The sequence below is a fragment of the Elgaria multicarinata genome, chromosome 2, assembly GCF_023053635.1.
Source record: "Elgaria multicarinata webbii isolate HBS135686 ecotype San Diego chromosome 2, rElgMul1.1.pri, whole genome shotgun sequence".
NCBI lineage: Eukaryota > Metazoa > Chordata > Lepidosauria > Squamata > Anguidae > Elgaria > Elgaria multicarinata.
Genome location: NC_086172.1, coordinates 130,151,097 through 130,176,758, shown reverse-complemented (window position 1 = coordinate 130,176,758; position 25,662 = coordinate 130,151,097). Strand labels below are relative to the sequence as shown.

General features: G+C 40.0%; 1 protein-coding gene across 1 annotated transcript in view; it reads left to right on the top strand.

Moving 5' to 3' along the window:
• The first annotated feature begins 2,478 nt into the window (after positions 1 to 2,478).
• LOC134392923 (MAX gene-associated protein-like) overlaps positions 2,479 to 25,662 on the top strand; it is a 30,628-nt gene continuing 7,444 nt past the window's right edge. Inside the window, exons 1-17 of the mRNA XM_063117683.1 lie at positions 2,479 to 2,600; positions 2,901 to 3,992; positions 5,165 to 5,537; positions 6,422 to 6,512; positions 6,660 to 6,755; positions 6,995 to 7,126; positions 9,508 to 9,603; positions 11,392 to 11,915; positions 12,538 to 12,645; positions 13,695 to 14,001; positions 17,081 to 17,301; positions 17,765 to 17,908; positions 18,293 to 18,347; positions 19,581 to 20,668; positions 21,415 to 21,732; positions 23,466 to 23,617; positions 25,588 to 25,636. Coding sequence (XP_062973753.1) covers positions 2,968 to 3,992; positions 5,165 to 5,537; positions 6,422 to 6,512; positions 6,660 to 6,755; positions 6,995 to 7,126; positions 9,508 to 9,603; positions 11,392 to 11,915; positions 12,538 to 12,645; positions 13,695 to 14,001; positions 17,081 to 17,301; positions 17,765 to 17,908; positions 18,293 to 18,347; positions 19,581 to 20,668; positions 21,415 to 21,732; positions 23,466 to 23,617; positions 25,588 to 25,636 — 4,779 coding nt within the window. The 5' untranslated portion in view covers positions 2,479 to 2,600; positions 2,901 to 2,967. The remainder of the gene's footprint in view (positions 2,601 to 2,900; positions 3,993 to 5,164; positions 5,538 to 6,421; positions 6,513 to 6,659; positions 6,756 to 6,994; positions 7,127 to 9,507; positions 9,604 to 11,391; positions 11,916 to 12,537; positions 12,646 to 13,694; positions 14,002 to 17,080; positions 17,302 to 17,764; positions 17,909 to 18,292; positions 18,348 to 19,580; positions 20,669 to 21,414; positions 21,733 to 23,465; positions 23,618 to 25,587; positions 25,637 to 25,662) is intronic.

Below are 25,662 nucleotides of genomic sequence, written 5' to 3'. Positions count from 1 at the left end.
AGTAAGCTCACAGCCTAGCTGGCAGCAGTGCATATCCTGAATGTGTTTCTTCTCCTTGGTTTGTTTGGTTATCTATCCTTCGATGCTCCCTCTGTTTAGCTATAATAAATTTATTTAAATTCATAAAACGTTTGTTGATTTTTATCTTGTGCTTCAACCTGGATGGTATATTGTACAGGACTATGGATGATGGGGTAGTGTGTAAACTATCATAATATAATTAAAATGTAATATTTTTGTTGAGTACAAAAACGTGGCTTTAAACACTCTAGGATCCATTGATGAAGGATGGCTTCCAGAAATAGTTAAACATAAATGTAAACAAGTAAGCCTAGCCCCCTTTCCCAGATTTACCCCCTGCCCAGGAGACTGAAGAGTCTACATCCCTGATCCTACACGTCTCTACCGACCTATGGCTTTAAAGCAGTGTTTCCCAAAGTGGGCGGTATCGCCCCCGTGGGGGCAGTGGGATTGGATAGGGGGGTGTTAAGAGGCAAGGGGGCAGCAGGGGGGCACTAAGAGGCAAAAGGGCGGCAGGGGGGCGCTTGAGGTGGTCTTTTCCAAGAAGCGCCTCTCTAGAAGGTCTTAAAACCAGGGACATTTTTATGGGAGAAGGTAGTTTGGTTCCAAGCCATATAGGAGAAGAATCCACATATGTATTAATACATGTATTAGTCCTTTTAATGGTGAATTGAAATGTTTCAAAAGCACCAAAACGTGAATGAAGAGACATATCCTGCCTGGTGTGCCCTGCCACGCCGGCTGCAAAGCAGAGGCGTTGCTATCTTTTCCCTCCGGCAAGCCTGTGGCAGGTGCTTTGGATTTTGAATAAATATTCAATTAATTGTTACTGTTTTGAATTTTATTGTTATTATCTTCCTTAGTGGGTCGTTGAAAACCGCTATTCTGAATAATGATTTTTATAGTGTAGGGTAGGGGGGCGCTGGGCATGAGTTTGTGACCTGAAAAAGTTTGGGAACCACTGCTTTAAAGGGGGACTTGTCGTGGGGCGTCAGATCAAACACCGCGGCCTGGGGGCAGAGCGGGGGGTGGGGGGAAACGGGTGGCACGTGACCGCGCGTAGCTTTGCAACTAGCGCGCGCCCCCCGCGGGAGGCGTGTGCTGGCGACGTCATGTGGGCAGGAGGACGGACGGACGGGCGGGCGCGCGATATTTGTGTCCACCTGGCCAAAACACACGGGGTCTGGCTGCCTGGGGTGCTGCAACTGGGGGGCGGGGGAGGAGTTCTGCCGGGGAGGAGTGGCTGGGGGGAAGGGTGGCTGGAACACCCACCACCCACCTTATCCCGCGTCGCCTGACCGCCGCAAGGTAAACTGCAGCGCAGCGGGGCGGGGCGGGGCGGAGGCGGGGGGCGCCGCAGTCGTGACTAGGAATAGTGGGAAGTTCCAGGTTCCCCCTCAGGTAACAACGTAGCCGAAGTAGCAGTAGCAGCAGCAGCAGCAGCAGCAGCAGCAGCAGCAGGCGGCGCCCGGGGGCGCCTATTCCCGCCCGCCTCCCTGGGCTCCTTTGGCCACCTGCCTTGTGGCCTCAGGGAAAAGAAAGAAAACGTAACATCCGTTGTGTGGGGCGGGACGAAGCCCCGGATTGGTTTCGTGAGGGGGAAACTGTCGGGCGCAGCTCAGCACCCGCGTGGTGGCTTCTTCCTCATACGAAGAGTTGGCTGTTTCCAAAGTTGAGATGCAAGCTTTGTTTGTTTTTTAAAAAAACCAACCCTGCAACGATAGCGGAATGTACTTGAATTTGGGTTCCTACAGGGCTGCATCGATATGTATGGTAAGGTCAGGTAAAAATTATACGTAACATAAGCCGACTTGAGGTATATGGCCAGGGATATTAATTGAATGATAACAGCAAATCGGTGACGATTAAAAGCAACTCAAATGCAGTTTTTTAAAAAGAAAACTAAAGCTATTTCCAGTGTTTTAAATCCACACATTATTACACATTCTTTGAGCATCTCTGTCATTTTGTACTGTGTAATCTGTACAGCACCATGTACATTGATGGTGCTATATAAATAAATAATAGTAATAATTTTGAGAAGACGCACAATAGCAATGGGTAGCTTTTTAAAAGGGGATGGTCATATAATGTCCCAGAGTGGCCCGTCTCATAATCAGAGGGGCTTGCAAGTAGAGTTGGTATTTTTCAGGCACACTCACATAAACAATTTACTTAGCTGACTGAAAATAAGGACATTTGACTATGGTTTGCTTTCTCCTGTACCCAGTGTAATACTTACTGAGCAGCATGTGCAGAATGCTTTTCTCTAGGGTGGCCCAATAAAATAACTAGAAAGCCAGGTTGTGATAGTGAACCTCCTTCCCTAACACATATGCCTTTTTTTCCTCCCATAGTACTAATTGCTTTCCCCAGTTATCAGTTGTGGGCCTAGCAGCCAATGCTGTGATGACCTGACCAATGGCAAGAAGATCTGAAAGTAGATGAGCTGCCAGGCTTGCCCCAAAAGGCAGAAGAAAGAGAAAAGTGGTGTCTTCCATCCTTCGTGTTCAGTCCTCCCCATTTCCCCTGTTCTAACCAATGGGAGGGAGATGATGTATGCCAACTCTATTCCACAGGTGAAAACCAATTAAGATTCTTCATGTGTTGTACTATTAGTGATATGCCCCCTTTCACTTATAAATATTACATTCTGTTTGAATTGTGAGATAAGGTTAGAATGGAATCGAACAGTTTATTAGAAATGCATGATTCAATTTTACATGTATTGTTATTCATGATGAATTGTTTGTTGCTTATCTGTAACACTAGGGTGACTTAGAATATACTTCCTTACTCTGTATAACTATATCATGTCATAAGTTCTTAGTGCAAGAGAACTCCTTTGTAGAATATTTATTATATACTTTGTTTCTTAGGGAGGTCATCCATAAGGGGAAGACTATTCCAAATTTTAAGTTGATGTGAGAATTTACACTGTACATAATGAAGAAGCAACTACTTGTGTTTGGGAGTGAGGCTGGTGGAACAGCATTGAATGTAGCACCTGCTCTTTATGTCCTTGTGAAACAGAGCACTGGAAAATCTGACCAAAGTGCATTGGTTGCAAACCGAGATGACAGTGGTCTTTCCAGCAGCGCAACAACACCAATAAAACCTAAAGTAAAGACCTTCCTTCCAGCTCATTGCACCTCAGGAAGCACTACTGTTACACTGGACAACAACAATATGTGGAATGAATTCTACCATCGCAGCACAGAAATGATTCTGACTAAGCAGGGAGGACGGATGTTTCCGTATTGTCGATACTGGATAACAGGCCTAGAAGCCAACCTGAAGTATATCCTGGTCATGGATATTTCTCCTGTCGACAACTTTCGCTATAAATGGAATGGCCATAGTTGGGAGCCCAGTGGGAAAGCAGAGCCCCATGTGCTGGGAAGAGTATTCATTCACCCAGAGTCACCTTCTATAGGTCATTACTGGATGCAGCATCCAGTGTCTTTCTACAAACTGAAACTTACTAATAACACTTTAGACCAGGAAGGGCATATCATTCTGCACTCTATGCACCGCTATCTACCTCGACTACACCTGGTGCCTGCTGACAAAGCCACAGAGGTTATCCAGCTGAACGGTCCTGATGTCCAAACCTTCACTTTCCCACAGACAGAGTTCTTTGCTGTGACTGCCTATCAAAACATCCAAATCACACAACTCAAAATAGACTACAACCCTTTTGTTAAAGGATTTAGGAAAATTGGCTTGATCGCTACAGCCCAAGATGAAGAGGAGGAAAATGATTGCTCCAAGCAGGGCAGAGGCAGAATTCCAAGCAATTACAGGTGTCCCACTGAAAGTAATGTTTTGGATTTAGAGCATAGAGACTTGGGTGCTTCATGTAATGGCGAGAAGATATATCATTCTGGTTTGGAGAAAAAATCACTCAATCTAGACACAAATTTGCATGTGTATGATGCACCAGTATTAAAGGAGGAGGTATCTGAATGGTAGGGTTACATATTTACCATCTTTGGGGGTGGCAGGTTTATAGCAATTGTGAGGGTAAGTTCAATTTCAGGGCATAGCAACCAAGAGGTCTCTCTAGCAACTACTAGACAGGCAGTGTTGGTGACAAGCTGTCTGCCACTATTTTAATTGGCTGAATTTCTCCCAAACTGACAATAGTGACAGGGAGCTCAGCCAATCCAATTTCACCTTTGGAGTTGTACAGTCAATGAGGATGGTGGGCTGAGCTGGGGAGAAATAAGGAGACAAGAACTCTCCTCTGGTATCTGATTGTCCATTGCTAAGCTAGTTGGTCCTTTTTTGTCTTAGCAAATAATGGTATTTCCTACCTGGTATTCGTAATTTTTGTTTCTTCCCTGTGCTTCAAGGTTATTGTCAATGTTTAGTTTTACTAGAAAAACAAAATGCTTATTGCCATTTAATACAAGGTGAGAATACTGGTGTACATTAGGGTTCTTTAACTTCCTGTTAGAACTAAAAGAGGCCAGATTACACTACACTAGCATTTGTTTAAAATGATAATGTATGTTTCTCTTGATTTCTCTGGACAGTTCTGACCAAAGCAAATACAGTTCATTACCCCCATATTGCAAGTTGGTAAAGGCAGTGACTAGGAGAGAGTGAATTGGGATAGCTCTGAAGATGCTGTCCCAAATGAAACAAAGTTTATATAGATGCTTGTAATTGTTATGAATTCATTTTTAATGACTTTATAAAAAATATCTAAAAATAGAATAAAACAGTTAAAAAATACTTAAGTGTTGCCCAAAGATATTAGAGGCGGTTGGACTGAAGCAGAGAGAGTAGTGTATAACCGCTTTACAATACATACTAATCTCTCAGCCCAACCACAATTTGGGCATAAAAGCAATGAATAAAATTGCAAGGCTGTTGTAATCTATGCTCTCATCTTTAGCCCAGTTCTGTTTTTCTTAAAGGAAGGCTGATGTGTTGATTATTATGAAAAGAGATCACTTTCAAATTAGCAATGGGACTTGCTAAGACATTATACCAGTTATAGAGCCACTGCTTTGCATTACCTATCTACAACAGATTCGTAAATGAATGCTTAAAGGGCAAAAAAACTCATAACGAGAATATTTTTAATTTAGATATGCCTTTTTTCTCAAGTATTTCTTTTCTTTTTATCCAGTTCAGTAACCAGCCCTTGTGAAAGTGACTTCTGTGTGAAATCCCTGCTCAACTCAAATGGTGGCATTAGTATTTCCATTAAAGATGACCCTATAGATGACCATGGTTATGAGCCAAGTGTACATACCGAAAGGATACTTGTGAAGCAGGAACCAACTGATAAAGAGCCAGAGGAATGTTTTGGTAGAGATGACAACTTCATACTGGAGAAACAGCTGAAGAAACACAGTAAAATGGGAAAGACGGAAATGGAATCCATCAAGCAACCACACAGTAGTCTGTTAGGTGTGGCCGAGGCAAAAATGTTAAAATTGGAGAGCAGGGCAATGCCTGAAAGTTACCTAAGGTCCTGCGATAATATCGCTAAGAATTTGGTAACAGTCTCTTCTCTTTGATCTCTTTTGCCCACTTTTAGGGTAGAGAAATCTTCTTGGAATCATTCAGTGAATTCTTTGCCTGCCTGTTTTGAAAATAAGTTCTTTAGCCCACTTAAAACTAGAGAAACAAAACATTAAAAACTTAACCAACAGAAATGTTCTTTAGTTACAGATGAATCATGGAAAAATACTGAAATGTATAGCAACCATGCTATAACAAAAAACCCATCTCATTTCAATAACTTGTCCTCAGCATCAGCCAAATTTATCCTTAGAGGAAAAGAGAAAAATACATTGAAGAATCCTGTTTTGAGACAGAGTGTTGGTAGTAATCCAAATGCTGTGTTGTCAGGGCCCATTAGAAAAGGAAGGCCATGGAAATTAAACTTCTTAAAGGCTGAACAATCCCTGAAATTCACTAGAAAATCTGTTATGACAAATGCTTTGGGACCTGATTTTGCCAAACTAGAGCTGGCACCTGATCTGGAGGATGTGGATGGAGTCCTCTTTGTATCAATTGATACCACGGTCCTAAATCAGTATTATCTAATATTATTTGGTTCATCAACTCCTTCTGTGATTAAAAGCTGAAGATACAGTTCCTTCTTAGCAATGAAATTGTGTCGGGGATGATTATGGCAGGGGGACACCCTGTAATTTGAAGCCTACATTTTCCATTCTCACTGTCTGAACGTAATGGCTTGGACTTTGAATTTTGTATGTGATCATGCAGAAATTTAAATCTAGACCAGATTATCTCAGCTAGCTTGTATCAGATTGTATATATTATGTTTGACTCATGGTAGATTGTCTTGTTTAATTCCAGAGTATAATTTTATGTAAAACATTTAACACTTATTTAAGTCTCCCTTTATACACAGGAAGGTCTTGATAATCACACTATTGATAAAACTGGGGAAAGAGAAGAACTGCAGAATGTACAAGCTGCCTTATTGACCACATGTTTTGCAGGTACTCTTGACATTAGGTAACTGAGATGGAATGGCCTTAGAACAGGACAGATTAAGGATGAGAAGCAACAGTGAGAGTTTAAACAATGATATATTCCCATTCTAACCACTTGTGTGTTTCAGTAATGTATTTTTTCTTCTCTGGCAGACTGTCAATTAAGTCTACAATTACTAGAAACAAAGCTCTTAGAAGATTTGAAGACCTTCAGGCACAAACAAGTGATACATCCTAGTCTTCAGGAAGGTATGTATTAGCAATACATTCCATAGCTGTTATGGCTACTAGAAAATAATGTTTCATATGTGTGTGCTCTGCAGTCTGTCCAGCTATACTTCTAAATTTTGACACAGTAGTAGTAGAAGTAGTCTGAAAGCTTAATGTTAAAGTTGCCCTTGTTCATGTCGATAGTCTGTTCCAGAGGGAGTTGGAGATTCATAGTTTATGTCTGTAAAGATACTTAAAATGGTATATTCTTCTTCTAGTGGGACTGAAACTGGGTTCTGTGGACCCAACACTTAGCATTGACCTAAAATATTTGGGTGTGCAGCTGCCTCTGAGATCTTCAAAGGATTATGTATTTGGGAATAACCAACGAACAAATCCCTCTTGTCAAGGTAAATATATTGTATTACTTTAAAAATGTTAGACTAGTAAGAAGGTTCCATAATTTTGGCTTGGCTTCAGTGACCAAGAAAACTATTGTGGTCACCAGAGCCCTGGCTCTTGTTCCTATCCTTGTGCTGCATCACAGGATGAGGTCAGGGGCACTTTTCTCCTCTCCAGGTATGAGGGAGTATTGTAGCCCACTTAGAATCATAGAATAGAAGAGTTGGAAGGGGCCTACAACGCCATCGAGTCCAAGCCCCTGCTCAATGCAAGAATCTACCCTAAAGCATCCCTGACAGATGGTTGTCCAGCTGCCTCCTGAATGCTTCTAGTGTGGGAGAGCCCACAACCTCCCTAGGTAACTGATTCCATTGTCGTACTGCTCTAACAGTCAGGATGTTTTTCCTGATGTCCAGCTGGAATCTGGCTTCCTTTAACTTGAGCCCATTATTCCGTGTCCTGCATTCTGGGAGGATCGAGAAGAGATCCTGGCCCTCCTCTGTGTGACAACCTTTTAAGTATTTGAAGAGTGCTATCATGTCTCCCCTCAATCTTCTCTTCTCCAGGCTAAACATGCCCAGTTGTTTCAGTCTCTCTTCATAGGGCTTTGTTTCCAGACCCCTGATCATCCTGGTTGCCTTCCACTGAACATGCTCCAGCTTGTCTGCGTCCTTCTTGAATTGTGGAGCCCAGAACTGGACGCAGTACTCTAGATGAGGCCTAACCAGGGCCGAATAGAGAGGAACCAGTACCTCACACGATTTGGAAGCTATACTTCTATTAATGCAGCCCAAAATAGCATTTGCCTTTCTTGCAGCCATATCGCACTGTTGGCTCATATTCAGCTTGTGATCTACAACAATTCCAAGATCCTTCTCATGTGTAGTATTGCTGAGCCAAGTATCCCCCATCTTGTAACTGTGCCTTTGGTTTCTATTTCCTAAATGTCGAACTTGGCATTTATCCCTATTAAATTTCATTCTGTTGTTTTCAGCCCAGCACTCCAGCCTATCAAGATCACTTTGAAGTTTGTTTCTGTCTTCCCGGGTGCTAGCTATCCCACCCAATTTTGTGTCATCTGCCAATTTGATAAGTGTTCCCTGCACCTCCTCATCCAAATCACTAACAAAAATGTTGAAGAGCACTGGGCCCAGGACTGAGCCCTGCGGTACCCCACTCATTGCCTCTCCCTAGTTTGAGAAGGTTCCATTGATAAGTACTCTTTGAGTCCGATTCTCTAGCCAACTGTGAATCCATCTAATAGTTGTTCCATCTAGCCCACTTTTAGCTTGTATGTTAATCAGAATATCATGGGGCACTTTGTCAAAAGCTTTGCTGAAGTCAAGATATATGACGTCCACAGCATTCCCACAGTCCACAAGGGAGATTACCCGATCAAAAATGAGATCAAATTAGTTTGACAGGATTTGTTCCTGACAAATCCATGTTGGCTTCTAGTAATCACTGCATTGATTTCAAGGTGTTTACAGATTGACTTTTTTATAATCTGCTCCAGAATTTTCCCAGGGATGGATGTCAGACTGACTGGTCTGTAGTTCCCAGGTTCCTCCTTTTTGCTCTTTTTGAAGATAGGGACAACGTTAGCCCTCCTCCAGTCGTCCGGCACCTCACCCGTCTTCCATGATTTTGCAAAGATAATAGATAAAGGTTCTGAGAGTTCTTCTGCTAGCTCCTTCATTACTCTAGGATGCAGTTCATCAGGCCCTGGCCTTCTCCAGCTTGGAGGTAGAGGTAGAGGATTGACCCTATTTCCCTCCTCCAACTCCAGTTGGAGAGGGAAGCTGGGGCTTGAAGCTCAGTGATAAAACAAGCTGCAGCAATCCCAAATCCAGACAGGAACTGAGGTGCTCAGAGAACTTTGGAGGTAAAGCACCTAAACAATCTCAGCTTTCTTCCCAACCTTGGAGTTGGGGAACGATCAAACCTTTGGTTGTGCTGAGCTTCAGAAATCTTCCAAAGTGCTATGCAGTTGTAGTGACAATCCCTGCCCTGCTCTACAGATCTGGGATTGATAGGAAGGCTGGGGATCATCATGGTGTCTACAGGACAGGGACTTGTTCACTATGGCAGATGAAATTGTGGAATCCTGATGGTAAGATTGCTTGGACTCGGAGAATGGAGGGCATACATATTCCTGTTTAATTACTTTAATTTTTTTCTTGAATCATTTTTTATGTAATAAACTTTTCTGTTATGCAAGACTTTCTCTTGTATTTCATTTAGTTATTATTTTTCTTTTGACCTGTTGACTGCCATTTCCAGTAAATGTACCTGCTAACTATTTGGTAACTAGTTTTCAAGTAAATATACTGTTTAGGTTATTTATTTTGTGCCTAGTTAATGTTCATACTGCTGCTTTCATTTCTAGATTCTGGCCTTTTCATTTCCAGAACTGGAAAAACAAATGATTTTAGAAAGATAAAGGGTTGGCAAGGAAGATTTCACAGTGCTTCTAGGCAAGAAGGTAAGAAATTCTGTATTTCCTGTTCAGAGTGTCGCAGAAAGGCTTAAAAGGCGCAATCCTATGCATGGAGGATTTTTTAATATCAAACAACTTTCAGCATCTCCCAGCCAGGATGGTTGCCTGACACATGCTGGGAGTTGTAGGACTTTTCTGTCTAGACAGGCATAGGATTGCTTTGTAAATCTTGTTTTATGGATAAAGTGGAATAATTTGCCAATATTGTGTAAAATCTAGCACGATGTGAGTGGGCACACAGTGGGATTTCCCTTTGCTCTCCTTTCCCCTGCAGCCCCTTTAATGCCCCTCAGATCTGCTGCAGAGGATCCTCTAACCCTCCGCAGCAGACTTGGAGGGCTGCAGGGCAGAGGGAAAATACGTCATGCCAGCGGAACAAAAGTCACTGGCAGATTGACGGGATTGGGTCCAACCCACCGTGATTTATTTGTTGGGGTGTTCTTGTTGAGAATTTGGGATTCCCTTGAAGACGACGCGGAGTTGCAGCTAGTGCAAAATGCAGCAGCTAGACTGCTGGCAGGTACATCTTACAGAGACCACATAACACCTGTCTTAAAGGAACTGCACTGGCTGCCTATATGCTTCCGGTCGGAATTCAAGGTGTTGGTACTGACATTTAAAGCCCTAAACGGCTTGGGACCTCGATACTTGAGAGAGCGCCTCTCCTTATATATGCCTGCCCGAGACCTTAGATCTGTTAGAGGAGCCCTTCTCCGCATCCCACCAATGCAACATATACACTATGATGAGACAAGGGAGAGGGCTTTCTCTGTTGTGGCACCCCGACTGTGGAATGCCCTCCCCTTGGAGGCCTGATTGGTGCCAACATTGATTTCATTTCGACTCCAAGTAAAAACATGGCTTTTTTATAAAGCCTTTGATGGTTAAACTCACTGGCACATTGTTTTAACTGTTTTAACTGCTTTTACTGCTTTTAAATTATATATTGTTTTAACTTGGATCATGGTTTAATTTGTTTTGAACTGTGCATATTTATTGTTTTATATTGTTTTTATCTGTACGCCACTCTTAGATCTTAATGATAAAGGGCGGGATATAAATGTTTTAAATAAATAAATAATTTTTTGCAGATATTTATATCAGTTACTGGGATAGCAGAGAGACAAAAGATATTTGTAAAGTATAGGGCCTAGAAAATAGAACAGAAGACTAGTCATGGGGAGGAGGCAGAGTAATTGAATAGTGTCCAGTTGTTTAACCAGTGGAAGAAGTTGTGACCTCTATTTTGTTTCTGGTTAGGGACTATGAGCCATCTCGATGTCTTCAAGGATTTCTGCACAGCCGTTAAGGGCTAAAAATGTTCCCCTTAAAAGATAAAAGTCCAAATCTTTGATTTTTCTAGCACACACAGTGTAGTTGCAGGTATTATGACAATTAAACCATCTGGCATAAACCTTCCACTTGTTACCATGGATATTTATGGTATATTTTCTTTTGATATAGTTATAGTTATCATTTTTATGAGGAATTTTAACTAACATCCTGAATTATATGTGTGTGTGTGTGTGTGTGTGTGTGTGTGTGTGATCCAGATTCCTCAAACTATCAATTTCCCCCTTTTCCTATTTGAAGTAACCATTTACATCATTCTTTAAAAATAACAAGAGTGCATTGTTGTCCATATTACATTTTACTACCATTTTTAGAGAAACAATTAGGCATTTTCTTTTCAGTTGAGCTAGAAATTGATGTATTTCTGGAAGTTGTGTCTAACTTGTTTCAATATGTCACATTCTACACTTATTTTACCAGACTCCTTGAAGAACCGATCTGCCTTCTGTAGTGACAAACTGGATGAATATTTGGAAAGTGAAAGGAAGCTAATGGAAACAAATGTGGGATTCTCTTCTAATGTATTTAATTCTCCTGTGGCTTGCGAGCTTCCATCCAAAAGCACCAACAGTGCACAAGCACTAGATAGTGTTCTAACAAAGAAATCTACTATTTCTCCACCCAGTGCACATACTTTCAAGCCTCTTTCTCTGCCTTCCGTTTTCAGAAAGAGGAAAAGAAAAATTAAGAATAAACAAGCAGCAAGAGGCAGAGTAAAATCCTCCAAAAAGTTTGCAGTGCCGTTAAATGTTCAATCTAAGCAAAAACACAACTTCAGCATGAGTCTGCTTCAGCAAGAGCAGACTAATCATCCTCTAAGTTTATCTAATACTCAAATGAAGCTGGTAGAGCTAGAAGATTGTGCCTTGAGGGATGGGAAGCCACAAACCTATATTACTGAAGACCGAGCAAGCTATTCTCTGGACACTTTGCTCATTTTTCAGGTAAATTGTGGTAATGGTGACCATTTAGCCATAGATTATATTTAAATATGCTTATTCTAGAAATAGGATTCAGATACCTGTAAGTTATTTTTCTTATGTAGTCCTTTGGCCTGTTGGACAAGCCCTATTACCACCATCTCCCCAGAATAATGAACCATCTGCAAAATGATTGGGTCATCTGAGGATTTCTAATTCTGTTTCACATGCAATATGGTTGTCTTACAAAAAACTTATTTCTGGCAAGAAAGTATTGTTTCCAGCCTCCCTGCAGAATAATTAATTATGGGTCTGTAATAATGAGTGACCTGTAAGATCTTGGGTTTTGTCATAAACTGATTTCTAAAAAGCATTTATGTAAATATAACTACAATTTGAACTTACCCATGCTAATTCTATATAAACCTCGTCCTTGCTTAAAAAAAAATTCTTGACCTGAACTATTGTGAAAACTCCTTGTTCTTAACCATATTAATCATTTTTAACATTGTTAAACACTGTGGTATTATAGAATCAATTGCCCAGATTTAGACCCATTCACTCATCTTAATTTCTTGTCCATTCCCCCCTCCCCCAGTTTCATACAAAAATGTGGTAATTCGAACTCCTATTTAAACTGGTTTAGGTGGAGTTGCTGGAATTGGAGGATTCTGCATTGCAGAATGGAAAGCCACGGACTTGCATTACCAAAGCGCGAGCAGACTTATCTCTGGCAGCTCTGCTTACCACTCAGGTAAGTTATTGAACAGAACATTTCCTTTACCTTCATAATTACGCTTCCTTGGCATTAATGCTCAAGTTTTAACTAATCTAGCAACAGTGTTACTGGATTCTTAAGTCAGTTCACTTGTATATACTATAGAAAAGAGGAGTTCAGTTTAGAAAACTGCGCAACAAGCTGTCTGTTTGCATTTTGCATCCTGGCTTGTTTCTGGATTCCTAGTGCTTCCAATCAAAAGGTATTGTGCACCTGTTGCATCTTTTCCTCCCATGTTTTTTTTCCCTGGTAAGTAAAAAGACAGTAGAAACAGCGGGAAAACAAATTAGGGTTACGAAAGGAAGGCTATGTTGTCTGGGCCTCCCTGTAAAATTCTGTGATGGAGGCAGGGTGTTAATCTGTTAATATCAGTTACAGAGGCATGATAAAAGCCTCTGTTTGGAAGCCAAAAACCACATATGGGGCAATTCTAACCTCCAGATCCACCAGCTTGGGACAGGCGTTGTTAGGATGAGGTGGAGGTGCCCTCCCACAGGCAGAAAGGAATTCTGCCCATCAAAAGCTACACCACTGGTGGTAGCAAGTGCAAGGGTGAATAAAACATAAGGAAGACCAGAGTTTACAAAATTCATAGCAAATTGATCTGTTTTTTTCTTTAGATTATTTTTTGCAAATGGATTTATGTATAAAGGGGAAAGTAATAAAGTAGATGAAACAAGTCAAAATTGCACAGGGTGTTGGTGATTCCTGAAATTCAGTTGAAACGCTAGTGCTAATATCTTCTATATTAAAAAGATGACTTATTCCTATGTGACTAAATTAAAATAAGTTCCGATTTGTTGATGTGGCAGTGGGTTTCAATTTGCAGCTTGCCTCACTATGTAGATAATGCATACTGACTGCTGACAGTCAAATTTTCTCTTAACTTTAAGGCATTTTTCTACCAGCTAATGCAGAACAAGTTTTAAAATATGTATCATACTCTTTTGTGCCATTGCTTTCATACAGTTTATGTATTCAAAATGTGCATGTCTTGATATATAGATATACATGTGTCCTTTCAGGCTTCACTCAAAAGCAAACCTTTGTGTAAAATCATTGGAAGCCAAGACCCACCAAGTGGCAACTCCTTCTGCAAGGTTGAGAGTATCCGTGTTAATTTAGCTTTTGAGAAGTATCAGCCTACACTTCCCTGCAGGACAGGTTGTACATTTGAGTGTCTGAAGAGAAGGATGGCCTTAATAAAGGAAGCTTCTATGCATAAGCAACACTTGAACACATCTTTGCATGGAATTCTTGCAAACTGTAATGGCCAAGAAGAGGAATGGGAACAGGAACAGATGAATAAACGTATGAGAAGTAATGTGGAATGTAAGTCTGTCTAGGAAATGTAGCCAAAATAATACCAAACATTATACTTTTTCTCTGGAAATTTTTATGTTGAATAAACATATATGAATAATCCAGAATATTAAGAGAAGTATATAAAGTCTGAAAGCAGCCAATCTTAATCTGTTAATATCAGTTACAAGTAGGCACTGCAATGAAATTTTGCTGTGCGTTCCATGGTGAAGCACCTTTTCTTTCTTTCAGCCTTTTCTCTTTATGTTCCCATTCACAACTGCCTTTATTTCTGCACTGCATCCATATGTTTTTGCGTGTGTATATGTGTGTGTTTTCCTTAGTGTTTGGTGGTTTTTTTTTGGTATTTTGTGTATTACCTTACTCTGCAGCAAGTAAACTGCTAGTTAAGAACCTAAGAAGTGCCCTGATGCTGGATCAGACCGAGGGTCCATCTACTCAGGCACTCTGTTCACACAGTGGCCAACTAGCTGTCGACCAGGGACCCACAAGCTAGAAATGGCGCAACAGCATCCTCCCACCCACATTCCCCAGCAACTGGCGCACGCAGGCTTACTGCCTCGGATACTAGTGAAACACATCAGGCTGTCCCGTCTGTTCTTGATGGCGGCAGATTCAGATCTTTAGCTAAACAAAGTGAGTCTTCTGGGAAAATATGTTTTATGCTTATTTCCTGGCAAAAACATCTGCTCTTAATCCACATAGTACCTGCACTCAAAATCTTTCAGTGCAGTGACCTGACTTATTTCCGTTCGAATTGTGTTCTCTAAATCTATTTCTCCAGGCCCTTTAGAATTGCAGTATAACATTTGTAAAATCTGAGCGCTGGGGATGGACAAATTTGTCAAGCTGGAGTCTGCTCAGTTTCTCATTTTTCCAGCATTAAATTTATGCCGTTCCGTTTCTATATCAGTTTGCTTTTTTTTTTCTAAAGTGTGCATGATAATACAAGTGTATTTGTGGGCACATTTCTTCTAATATACACATTTTTTTATGCACGTTCCCAAATATACACATTCTTTTCCCGAGCAATTCCCTTGATATAATGACCTAGAGAACCAACCTGGAATTTTAACTCATGGTTTGTTGTTGGGTTAAAACTTGTGAGTTCTTTGTCACTCAACAACCCAGAGTTCTGAGTTCTCATGTTAAACAACCGTGGGTGCAGACCAAATTATTTGTGTGCTATTTTCCCCAGTAACCCCATTTTAGATGCACCTCCTCCTACTTTATGCATTTCCTGTGCACAGTTTTTAATCTCCCTTAGAAAAGAGGCTTATTTGGTGGAGTAACATAGCAGCAGCTCAGTTGCACCAGCAACAAGCTTGGAGGGCAGGGAGGAGTTTGACTGCAGGCATTGAGCATAGGCATGACTCTGCTGTTCCAGAAGCAAGGATGTTTCCTTGCTTGGAGCTAGGTGTCTTGCAAGAGAAAAGGATAGGTGGGATATCTTTGAAGCTTGCTAGATCCTAGTGGTATATTCCTATCTTATGTAAACTGCCCAGAGAGCTTCGGTTATGGGGCGGTATAGAAATATACTGAATAAGAAGAATCTGCTCATTATTACTGTAAGAGAGCTTGTTCATATGAGAGAAAATGAGTATAGCAAGCCCATAGGTTGTATTTGGGAGAAAGGGAGCTTGTGTGTTTTCCTGGTCATTTTTGTATTTTCGTGGATATTCTGTTGAAAGCTATTGGAATATAAGTCTATCAGTGGCTACTAGCCCAATCAATCAATACCTTTACTTTTTTGCTTGGGCCATAGATCATTCCCATACAAACCAACTAACACAAAATAAGACAAATACAGCATAAAACAATATCTAGAATGTTTAAGCTGAAATAGATTCGTGATACGTTGTATAAAATTCATTTAAATTAAATGGATTGTTGAAAATGGATAATTATCATCTGAAAGTTAAAACATCTAGAGAGACCATTAAGTCAAAGCATCCCCTGAACAATCAGCTGCATTGTCATAGCTAAAATTTGCCTGAATTTTTGATGCTGCTAAACTAAAAAGAAAGACCTTATAAGTTACAGTAAAATCTAAATCAGACAAAAGATTTAAAGAAATCTTCTTTGGGACAGTATTACCATGCAGGTAAGACAAAATAGAACCCAGAAATTTAGACCTATATTCAGAATTTAAGAGCCAAGACAGCAAATAATGTGGCAGATCTTAGATCTCTGGCATGCCACAAATACATAAGCATTGTATTGAAGTAGTTTTGGATATTGTATGTAATCTCTTTTTATACTTTTTATGATTTTAAATTTTGTATATCGTTTTTTGATGTTCAGTGTCTTTGTAAACCGCCCAGAGAGCTTCAGCAATGGGGCGGTATATAATAATAATAATAATAATAATAATAATAATAATAATAATAATAATAACAACAATAACAACAACAACAACAACAACAACAACAACAAAAATTATTTGTTACCTGCCTCTCTCTCTGGATCGAGGCGGGGTACAAGACAAATGCAAACATTTGTCTAATTAAAACTAATTAAAGTTTTAATTAAATCTAACTAATTAAAACATTTAAAACGAATACATTATTAAAAGCAGCACATTATTAAAAGGCAAATTTAAAATTCAACTGTGTAGGCCTGCCGGAAAAAATGTAATTAATAATAATTATTATTAATAATAATTCTAGTATCACAGAGTGTCTGCTACTGAATACCAGATGCTGCTTGTAGAGCTCTCCTAGGCATTTGGGCTGGCCATTGTGGGAACAGAATGCTCTACCAGATAGGTCTTTGATCTGATCCAACAGGAATCATGTTATGAAGCTGCAGCCCAACTAAAGACATTTGCTATTTACTTATTAGATTCTCATACCATCCATGAGATACAGGGAAAGGCATTGGGAGGAAGGAGCGAGAAGCACAATGGTGATACTTGGTTCAGTTGCTAAGATGGATGTAAATATATCAATTGAACCCAGGTTTGCACTGCAACTGTTCTCCATTTGGGCTTGCCTGTTCCTGTTTTTTTTTTTTTTCTTCTGCAGTTTCTCTTCTTTCAAGTCTAATCTGTTATCTGTTTTAAGATGTTTGTTATCTTTCCTTTTAGCAGTCTATAATGGGGAACCAGATAAGCCTGTTGCAAATTTCCCAGGATGGGCAAAAGAAGAAATAGAGACTGATGCGGAACCTTTTTCCCCCCCATCACCAACTGCCACTAAACCAATGCAACATGTAATTCTGCCTCACTCAGAAATGGTTTTGCCTTTCAAGTCTACTTACAGTGGTGTCAAACCAGAGCAACTGAAGATGCCTAAATTCAAGCCATTGGTAAAACAGGAAGTTTTTCCTCCTTTGTTTCTTCTTTCAAGCTAATCTGTTTGAATCATTTTTGTTCAAAAACAAAGCACAGATATGTATTTTGTCAACTCTGCTTGAAAGCCCTACTTATAAATAGCTATAATTTTTCAAATATGGAGAAGGTAAGTAGGAGGGTGATAGTGGAGGGACGGAGTAGTAGTACAGAACCTCCTCATTCTCTTAGTGTCTTACACAACCTTTAGCCCATGTCTGAGACATGGAAAAACTTGCATAGCACAGTTGCGCTACCTTTGCAATCCCATAACTCATGAAGCAGTAGCACAGTTGCCTCTCTACTGCATATGTCCAGTACTTGCTTTACACAAGGATCAAGTTGTAAGTGATAATAGTATAAAAGGAGGGTCTTTACCTTTAAAAAGAAATGGCTGTTTTGAATGGCTCTGTGTTGCTCTAATAGTGTTTGTGCTTTTAGATTCAAGAGGAGCACAATTATGGTATCCCTTTAAACTTTGAAAAAATGAGGTCATATGCTTTCACTCCAAAGTACAAAGGCAACATAGGGAATAAAATGCAGCAAGAGAGGATCCAACAAACCCCTGGAAAGTGCTTTGGAGAGGTAATGCATTTCTTTTCTCTCCACTTAATACATCAATACCTAATTTTTATCTTTACTGAGATTATCTACAATAATTTTGAAAACTCCCATGGAGGAATTACATCAGAAAGTGCCTTAAGATCTTGAAATTCAATCATGAGCACTGGTACCTTTGTCCTAGCTATCTTGTACCCATGACTGGAAGTAAGAGAAACTACTTTATATTGCAGAGTATTTTCAGAAAACACATAGTTAAAATCCAGTTACTCATTCTACAATAGGTGCTTTGTTTTTGAGAAAGCTAGTAATCATATTACTTCTGCTCTTACTATATTTAAAAACATGTAAGTCTGGAAAAACTTTCCTTGCTTTTTTCTGATTTCTCATTTGTCCCATCTATCTTAGGACTGTGTTCCAGACCCTCTTGAAGAATCTCATGGTACAGAGTGTGACCCTGGAGGTGAGATTTGAAAACTAAGTTACTCTTAATAATTCTGTAAATATTACTGTGTTGAATCCAAGAGCTGGCAAAATAGAATCAAAGTAATTTCCTTCAAAGGTCTTTAAGGCAACCTCCTTGCTGCATAATGAAGAATAGTAGTTTAAACTAGTTTGCATTTTAATAATAAAACTATACAATTTGTCTTTTTCAGTATAGCAGTTCTTTATTTGTATTCTTACCCCGTAAGTAAGAGTGTGTGTGTGTGTGTGTGTGTGTGTGTATGATGCTGTGTTCAGAAGATGACTCAGAATAAATAAACAGGCAAAGGTAATCTGAACAGTTTATTTGCCGTTGTTTGCCTAGTAAATTCAACATGTAATACAATCAGCCTGACCCTACCTGTGGGGTTGCTCTGTGCTCCTTTTTAGCACCTACGACAGGTAGTGTAGATTTACAGGTTGGGTGAGCCATGAAATATCCAGCATTGATTTACATAGTGTTGCGACATAACACACCCTTATACTAGGCCCATCGCATAAACCCTTCTCAGGCCAAGCACCACCACTTGAAAAACTGAGGGAGGGTTAATTAAAACCTTTCCCCTAGCTATGAGGGAAACAAGTTTAATACAGGATCTGCTCTAAATATACTGTGGGTATAATATGGGGTGGGTGTTTAATAACTGTAAGGCAGGTAAATAATGCCAAGCTGACACGTGGTATTTGGTAGCTAACAAACTAATAATGTTTATTGTTATTTAAAAACTTTAAATAAAAATATACTTTCAGTCCTGCCTAATCTAAACTCTCCACATACCAACCACCAATCTCTCTACACCAGTCCTAAGTCCCTAGAATCTAAACTCGTCTAGAATCCCTAGAATCCAAACCACCAGAAAACAAGCCCTAAAAAGCACTCTCTCACAAACTCCCAACACACTCCTTATATACTCCTCTTCCCCCCTCCTACCTATTACATCATAAACCACACCCGTTCAGTTCTAACATTCCCTATTTACCAGACATACTAATCCAGGCATATACAATATAATCAATTGTGGGGTAATTCTCTTAAGGAGAGCTCTTTGTTCCTAATGTTTGTTCCTAATAGTGTAATTGATAAGATAGTAGCCAGCCTTCTGATATAAAAGGAATACTTGGGACTTTGGCTTTCCCCCCTAATAAATCAAGGCCCTTCTTCTTTGCAGTAGTTCTATATAGAAGAAAATGGTAATTGTCTCTTTTGTTACAGTGTCTGATATAGGAATCCCATCATCAGGAAAATCTGTGCTTCCAGAGAAACCTGCTTGTCATTCCAGTTCTGCTTCTGTGTGTCCTGCTAGAAAGCGAGGTAGTTTTGAGGAGTTAAAAGTGAATGCAATCATATGTGACAAACATGCAGTTATGACAAAGAGAGCTCTAGATAATACATATGCAGAGGAAGAATTATCAAGCGAGATAACCTTATATCCTGAAGTTTTTTCAGATATATTGTCAGACCATTCATATATTAGCTGGAAGCCAGACAATGAGGAAATCAAAGTAACTATGAAGAAACAGCATGCCAGATATCTTGAAGATGTGTCAGATGAGGTTGCTGAAAAGTGTTGGCAGACTGAAGTTCTTGCAGAAAATATATTACAGGAAAGCTCCACAAATCATCAAGAGGCTGTACAGTTTAAAGGTACAAATAGGGAGGAAGCAAACACTGCCCAAATGCAAAGTCCAGCGACTGATTCAGAAGGAGCAGAGCAGATACAGCTGACATTGACTGCTGCAGAACTACAGGAACAGCATCAGACTGTAAGCATGAACTGTGCAAAAAAACAACAGAAAGGGACCAAACTGCTTAAGACCCAGTGGGAAAACCAAAATTACTCCAAACTGCTAGGGAAGCACAGGAAGGAGAGGGGTGACTCCATAGAAATAGAATGTAGCAAGGAAAAACAGAAAAAAGAACCTGAGATCAACTGTGCAAAGAACCAAAATTATTCACTGGAAAGGAAATATGTGGATACTTTTCAAGAACCTCTACTTAAAACAAATACTGACATTCAGGAAAACTGCAACACTTCAAGCTATAAAAACGGTATTACTAGTTTTCAGGGAGAGACTCAAACTGTTAAAGGTGACATTGTTCAAGTCAGCAGAGCTTGGAATAAAACATCCTGGAAGTTAGTTGCTAAATGCTTAGAACGAAATGCATCTAAAATCAACCATCACAAAAATGGTCATATATCCATTGATATTACCAATGACCCTAGAGGAAACGGTGAAAAAAATGCTGATTCTGCAGAGGAGAAGATTGATGGAATATCTGACTACCAGGTTGAATCACTGGTGAGCACCCAAATCTTCCAAAATGAAAAATTTCTGAGGGCAAAATGGTTTTTAATATAACCCAACTTATTAGAGGTCAATGGAAGCCAGTTGAGATTACTACTGCTACTTGTCTGGGAACTGACAGTTTTGTGGTCCAAAGCATATATCTGTCTGTCTGTGTCTGTCTTCTGGTGTGTGACTTTCCTTAACCTCCTTCTGCATCTCTTCACACTCAGTTCTACAGCTTTACCATCAAAACTAGCCTTTAATATTTCTCACAAAATGTGGATTACATGCAAGTGTTCTATTATATATAATGCCCTCCATGACTAAACATTTATAAATAGGTCATAAAACAATGGCTTAATCAGTAATAGAGGTATATGGTTCTTTACAAATGCCACCAGTCAACTCAATTTATTCTGTATTATGCTAAAGTATACCCAGAGATGGGGGGAGGGGGGAATCCCAAGTATCTAGTTGCTTGGGCAGCTAGAAATTTGATGCTCCTTACTAGGAATTTGAAGATGTTGCATAGCTGTTTGCAAGACTGGATCTAAAATAACCCCACAGTGCTAACATCCCTTGATGCTAGCTGGCATCTAGGAATTTTGTAAGTGAGGCCAGCTCAAATTCTAAAATAATACACACCACCAGTGGGCAACCAAATAAATGCACCTAACCTAATGGCAGTCCATCCTGGTAAGTTACGAGGGCAGAAGACTGACCCAAATTCCATTGTTCAACATGTTGTGTCTTTCCAGATAAAGAACACCAGTCCAAAAGATGAGTTCAGTGCTGTTAAGACAGAAGAAAACAGACCAGCCTTTCAAGAGGTAGAGGCCATGGCATCAGAAGTCACAATGTATGATTCCAAATTAGAAGAAAATAAGTTGCTAGCAAATCAACCTGAGTCCTGTTCTGAAAGTATCACATACGACAGAAATGCTATTACTTCAGAGATGGCTGAAAAAGATTCAGAAAGTGCAGCGCAATTTTCAAGTGATTCTCCCATCTTCCAACCTGATGTTGTATTACTAGACCACTGCTATATCCGTAAAGTGATGCCCAAGAAAGAATTGGTAAGCCTGATAGAAACTCCAGATTATTCGTTACTCAGCTTTTAGAACACCAAAATTGAATCCTCATATTTTATATAGTTGTTGGAAATATGATTGATTAACTATAATTTATTTTCTTTCCCATCTTTGTGGCAACTACAGTTAGAATACTGTGTACTGGTCTGGTCAGCACACCTAAAAAAAAAGACACTGTACAACTGGAAAAAGAGCAGAAAGGGGCAATTGAAATGATCAAGGGGCTTGAGCAACTCCCTTATGAGGGCAGGTTACAACAGCTGAGATTGTTTAACTTGGGGGTGGGGGAACAAGTAAGGGGAGATATGATAGAGATATAAAAAATAATGCATGGTGTGAAGAATGTGGACAGGGACACATTTTTCTCCCTCTCATAACTCTAGAAGCCAGAGTCATCCCATGAAACTGATTGGTGGGAGATTCAGAACAGATAAAAGGAAGTACTTCAGACACCATATAGTTAACTATGGAGTTCGCTACCACAAGATGTCATGATGGTCACTAATTTTGTTGGCTTTAAAAAGGAGTGAATTAAGTTCCTGGAGAAGGCTATTGATGGCTACTAATCCTGATGGCGATATGCTACCTCCAGTTTCAGAGGCAGTAAACTTAAGTACACTAGTTGCTAGGGAACATGGGCGGGAGGATGTGGTTGCACTTACGTTATGCTTGTGAGTTTCCCACCGACAGCTGGTGGGCCGCTGTGTGAACAGAATGCTGGACAAGATGAACTCTTGGTCTGATTCAGTATGGCTGTCACTATGTTCTTCAGTTACATCCTGTGCAACTTTAAAATGCTTCATTGATTTATTGCTCTGTGTAATTTTTTATTGCTTTTGGATACTATCAATATTATCTTATTGTTTAAAATCTCCTCTTGTAAGCTAGAGAGTATGCATGTATTCCACAACTAGTGTGCAAAAGACCAGGAAGAGGATGACAATAGCTAAAGGCTTAAGGCATCAATCCAAAGAAGTGATATATGGACCAGAGATTTATTGGAAGCTCTTGCTGCCAGTGACTAAAATAAATGGTACAGCAGCTTGCCTCTTCAGCAGTGGAATCTCTGGTGTTGAAGTGGTGCACAAGATCTCCTCTATATTTGCAAGTTGCTGCTTGAACATATGAAACTGTCTTACATTGAGTCAAACTATGTATTGCTGGGGTTTGAACCAAAAGCAAAGCATCCGCTCTACTACTGAGCTCTGGTCCCTTTCCTACAGACTGTGCCATAGATTGCAAAGTTGTGAACCATAGTCCTGGCTCACAGAGTTTCCTTTAGTTATAAACTGGTCATGGGGAAATTGTATGAACTGGGTTATATAGGAATTTAGCCTTGCCACTTTCCAGTAATTGTGGTGTCTGGAAAATGTTATCATGGGAATTGCTTCCAACTGTATCCTTGAACAGCTTGCTATACAGAGAGCTCCGGCTATTGGACGGTATAGAAATGTAATAGATAAATAAATAAAATATACACAGACACTTTTATCCTAGATGCATTATAATTGTTGCTGATTGCTAACATCTAGAGTTACAGATGAATCTAATAGTTGATCTCAAAATTATTTCACTGATTCGAAGGGTTTATAACTTGGCTATAGGTCCTAGACTGAGAATTTTATCATCACTTCTTAATTGTATGGGTGACATGTTTTGAACTTCTTACAGTCTTGAGTTTGAAATGAAACAGTTATCTGTTTGGAATTTCTCTGCAGGACTTTCTTTTAAAGGCTTCATTTCAGGATGAAAATGACTTCAGTCAAGATGACGAGGATATGGACACTGAGTCTTTGGAGGAGGTTTCAGAAAGAACAAATATATCTCACCTGAAAACTGCAGATAATCATGCCTTAATATCCAGACAACTGTAAGCATGTTTTTTTTAAAACCAGCAATTCAATGTTTAGTATGTTGAATTTACTATGTCTTGCAGATATAGTTGATTTTAATACAGACCTACAATATGTTGTTTTCTTGCACCAAGGCAGGGATTGGCAACACACAGGCAGACCCCCATGGCCACTTTTGCAGTCTCTGCTGTGTACCTCTGCCACCATTGCAACTCTGTTGCTGACCAAAATTTAAACAATTTTGCTGGGAAACAAGGCATGTGAGTAGGACAAATCTTGTTTTCAAGCAGAATTGTTCTCCCAGGAGAGCAATTCTGCTTGGAAATAAGGTGCATGCTTCCCGCAGACCTTGTTTTCCTGTGAAACCATCAAGTTTGGGCCACTGTGGTGCAAGTTCGGCAGGGGTGGGGTATGGCTCCTTGACCCCCAGAAGTTGCCCACCCCTGTGCTAAGGCTTTCAGTAGTTTAGGAGCCAGAAAATTTTATTTAACTCTAAGATTACTAGGTTATTTTTCATATAGTTAGTTCAAACTTTTAGGGTATGTAAGGAGTCCAAAAGGGAATCTTGACAGCTGGCCTGCAGAGCTGTGAAGGTATAGATAGAAGGTGTAAGAGCTCTCTTTAGTTGCCATTCAGTGGCCGCCCTGCTAGGTGGCATAAAGGATCAGACAAGTAGAAAAAGGAAAAGGACTGCTGGTTTAGAAGGTTCTGTAGTATATACATGGCATGGAAAATAGAGGGCAGGAGAGTTGCCTCAGTTTGGCTATTGAGGACTATCCTGGAGAGTACTGTGCTGGAGTACTCTGTCTCTCAGGAGGAGGAGGAGGAGGAGGAGATGCTGGGTGAGTGCTATAAAATCCCTTCCCCCTCTAGTCTGTCTAAATAAAGGAACAGTGGGGAGGGGACATTCTTACCTCACCCAGAATATGACGGATGGCAAAACATGAGACTAGGGTGCACAGATTGGAGCAGAAAATGAGTGTAAAAGAGGTGGACGCAATTGGGCAAAACTGACACCCTTTAAATAAATTTCCACTTGCCCTCCATATCTTTGTAGTACTTCCGGCTGCTGCTGCTACTAGTCAGCAGATTTTTCTTCAGGCAAGAAATTCCCAGCTGTCCAATTAGCAACCAGTCAGTCAGACCATTCCAGAGCCCTTTGCAGACCATTCAATCAGATAGCCAAAGTGCCAGCTGTCAGTCATTTAGAGTAGGAATATAATGCCCCATAAAAGACTGCAGCTACATAAGAATGCATATGAATTTCTTCTGGCTAAGGTTATTATGAAAAAGTAACAAAAAGTACTGTGAGTTTCTTGTTAAGAAAAGTAGTATCTTAGCTCAGTAGTAGAGCACATGCTTTATGTCCAGAATTTCCCCAGTTCAATTCCTGGTATCTCTAGTTAAAAGAATCATGTAGCAGATGATGGGAAAGAACCCTGGGAAGCTGCTGCCAGTCAGAGTAGACAATAGATGGCCAAAAAGTCTGGCTTGGTATAAGGCAGCTCCTTAATTGAAGCCAAATAGTCTGCTCGTATATAAGGCAACTTCCTAATTACTCCATGGAAAAATGTTAGTGTTCAAACTTTTATTTTATAATTTGAAAATATATAATCTCAATTTATTTTGGCCCTAGTATGCCTTGAAGGTGTATCTAAAGTCAAAGTATTATATTTTAGAGCATTGTATTAAGAGCCTGAAATGTTCTATGTAAGTTGCCTTCTGATGAATTCTTCTATCTTAATTTTTTATGAGAATGGGTAAGAAAAAAAAAGCAAGACGCGCAGAACAGAAAAGGGTAGGATGGGATGGGATGGGATGGGATGGGATGGGCAGTTTCTTGGGATTTGATTTCAGGAGACTTTTCATATGTGACCTTTCTTATCATTTTTTGGTATAAGGAATGCTTTTGCTGAAGTTTTTGTTTGAGGTTAAGCTATTTTCCAAGCCAGACTAGATCCTAAACACTTTTTAAAAATCTTTTTAGGCAACTTGATCATGACTCTTCAGATAAAGTGATGGAAACGCCTGCTAAGGTGGATACACATTTGTTCTCCTGTTG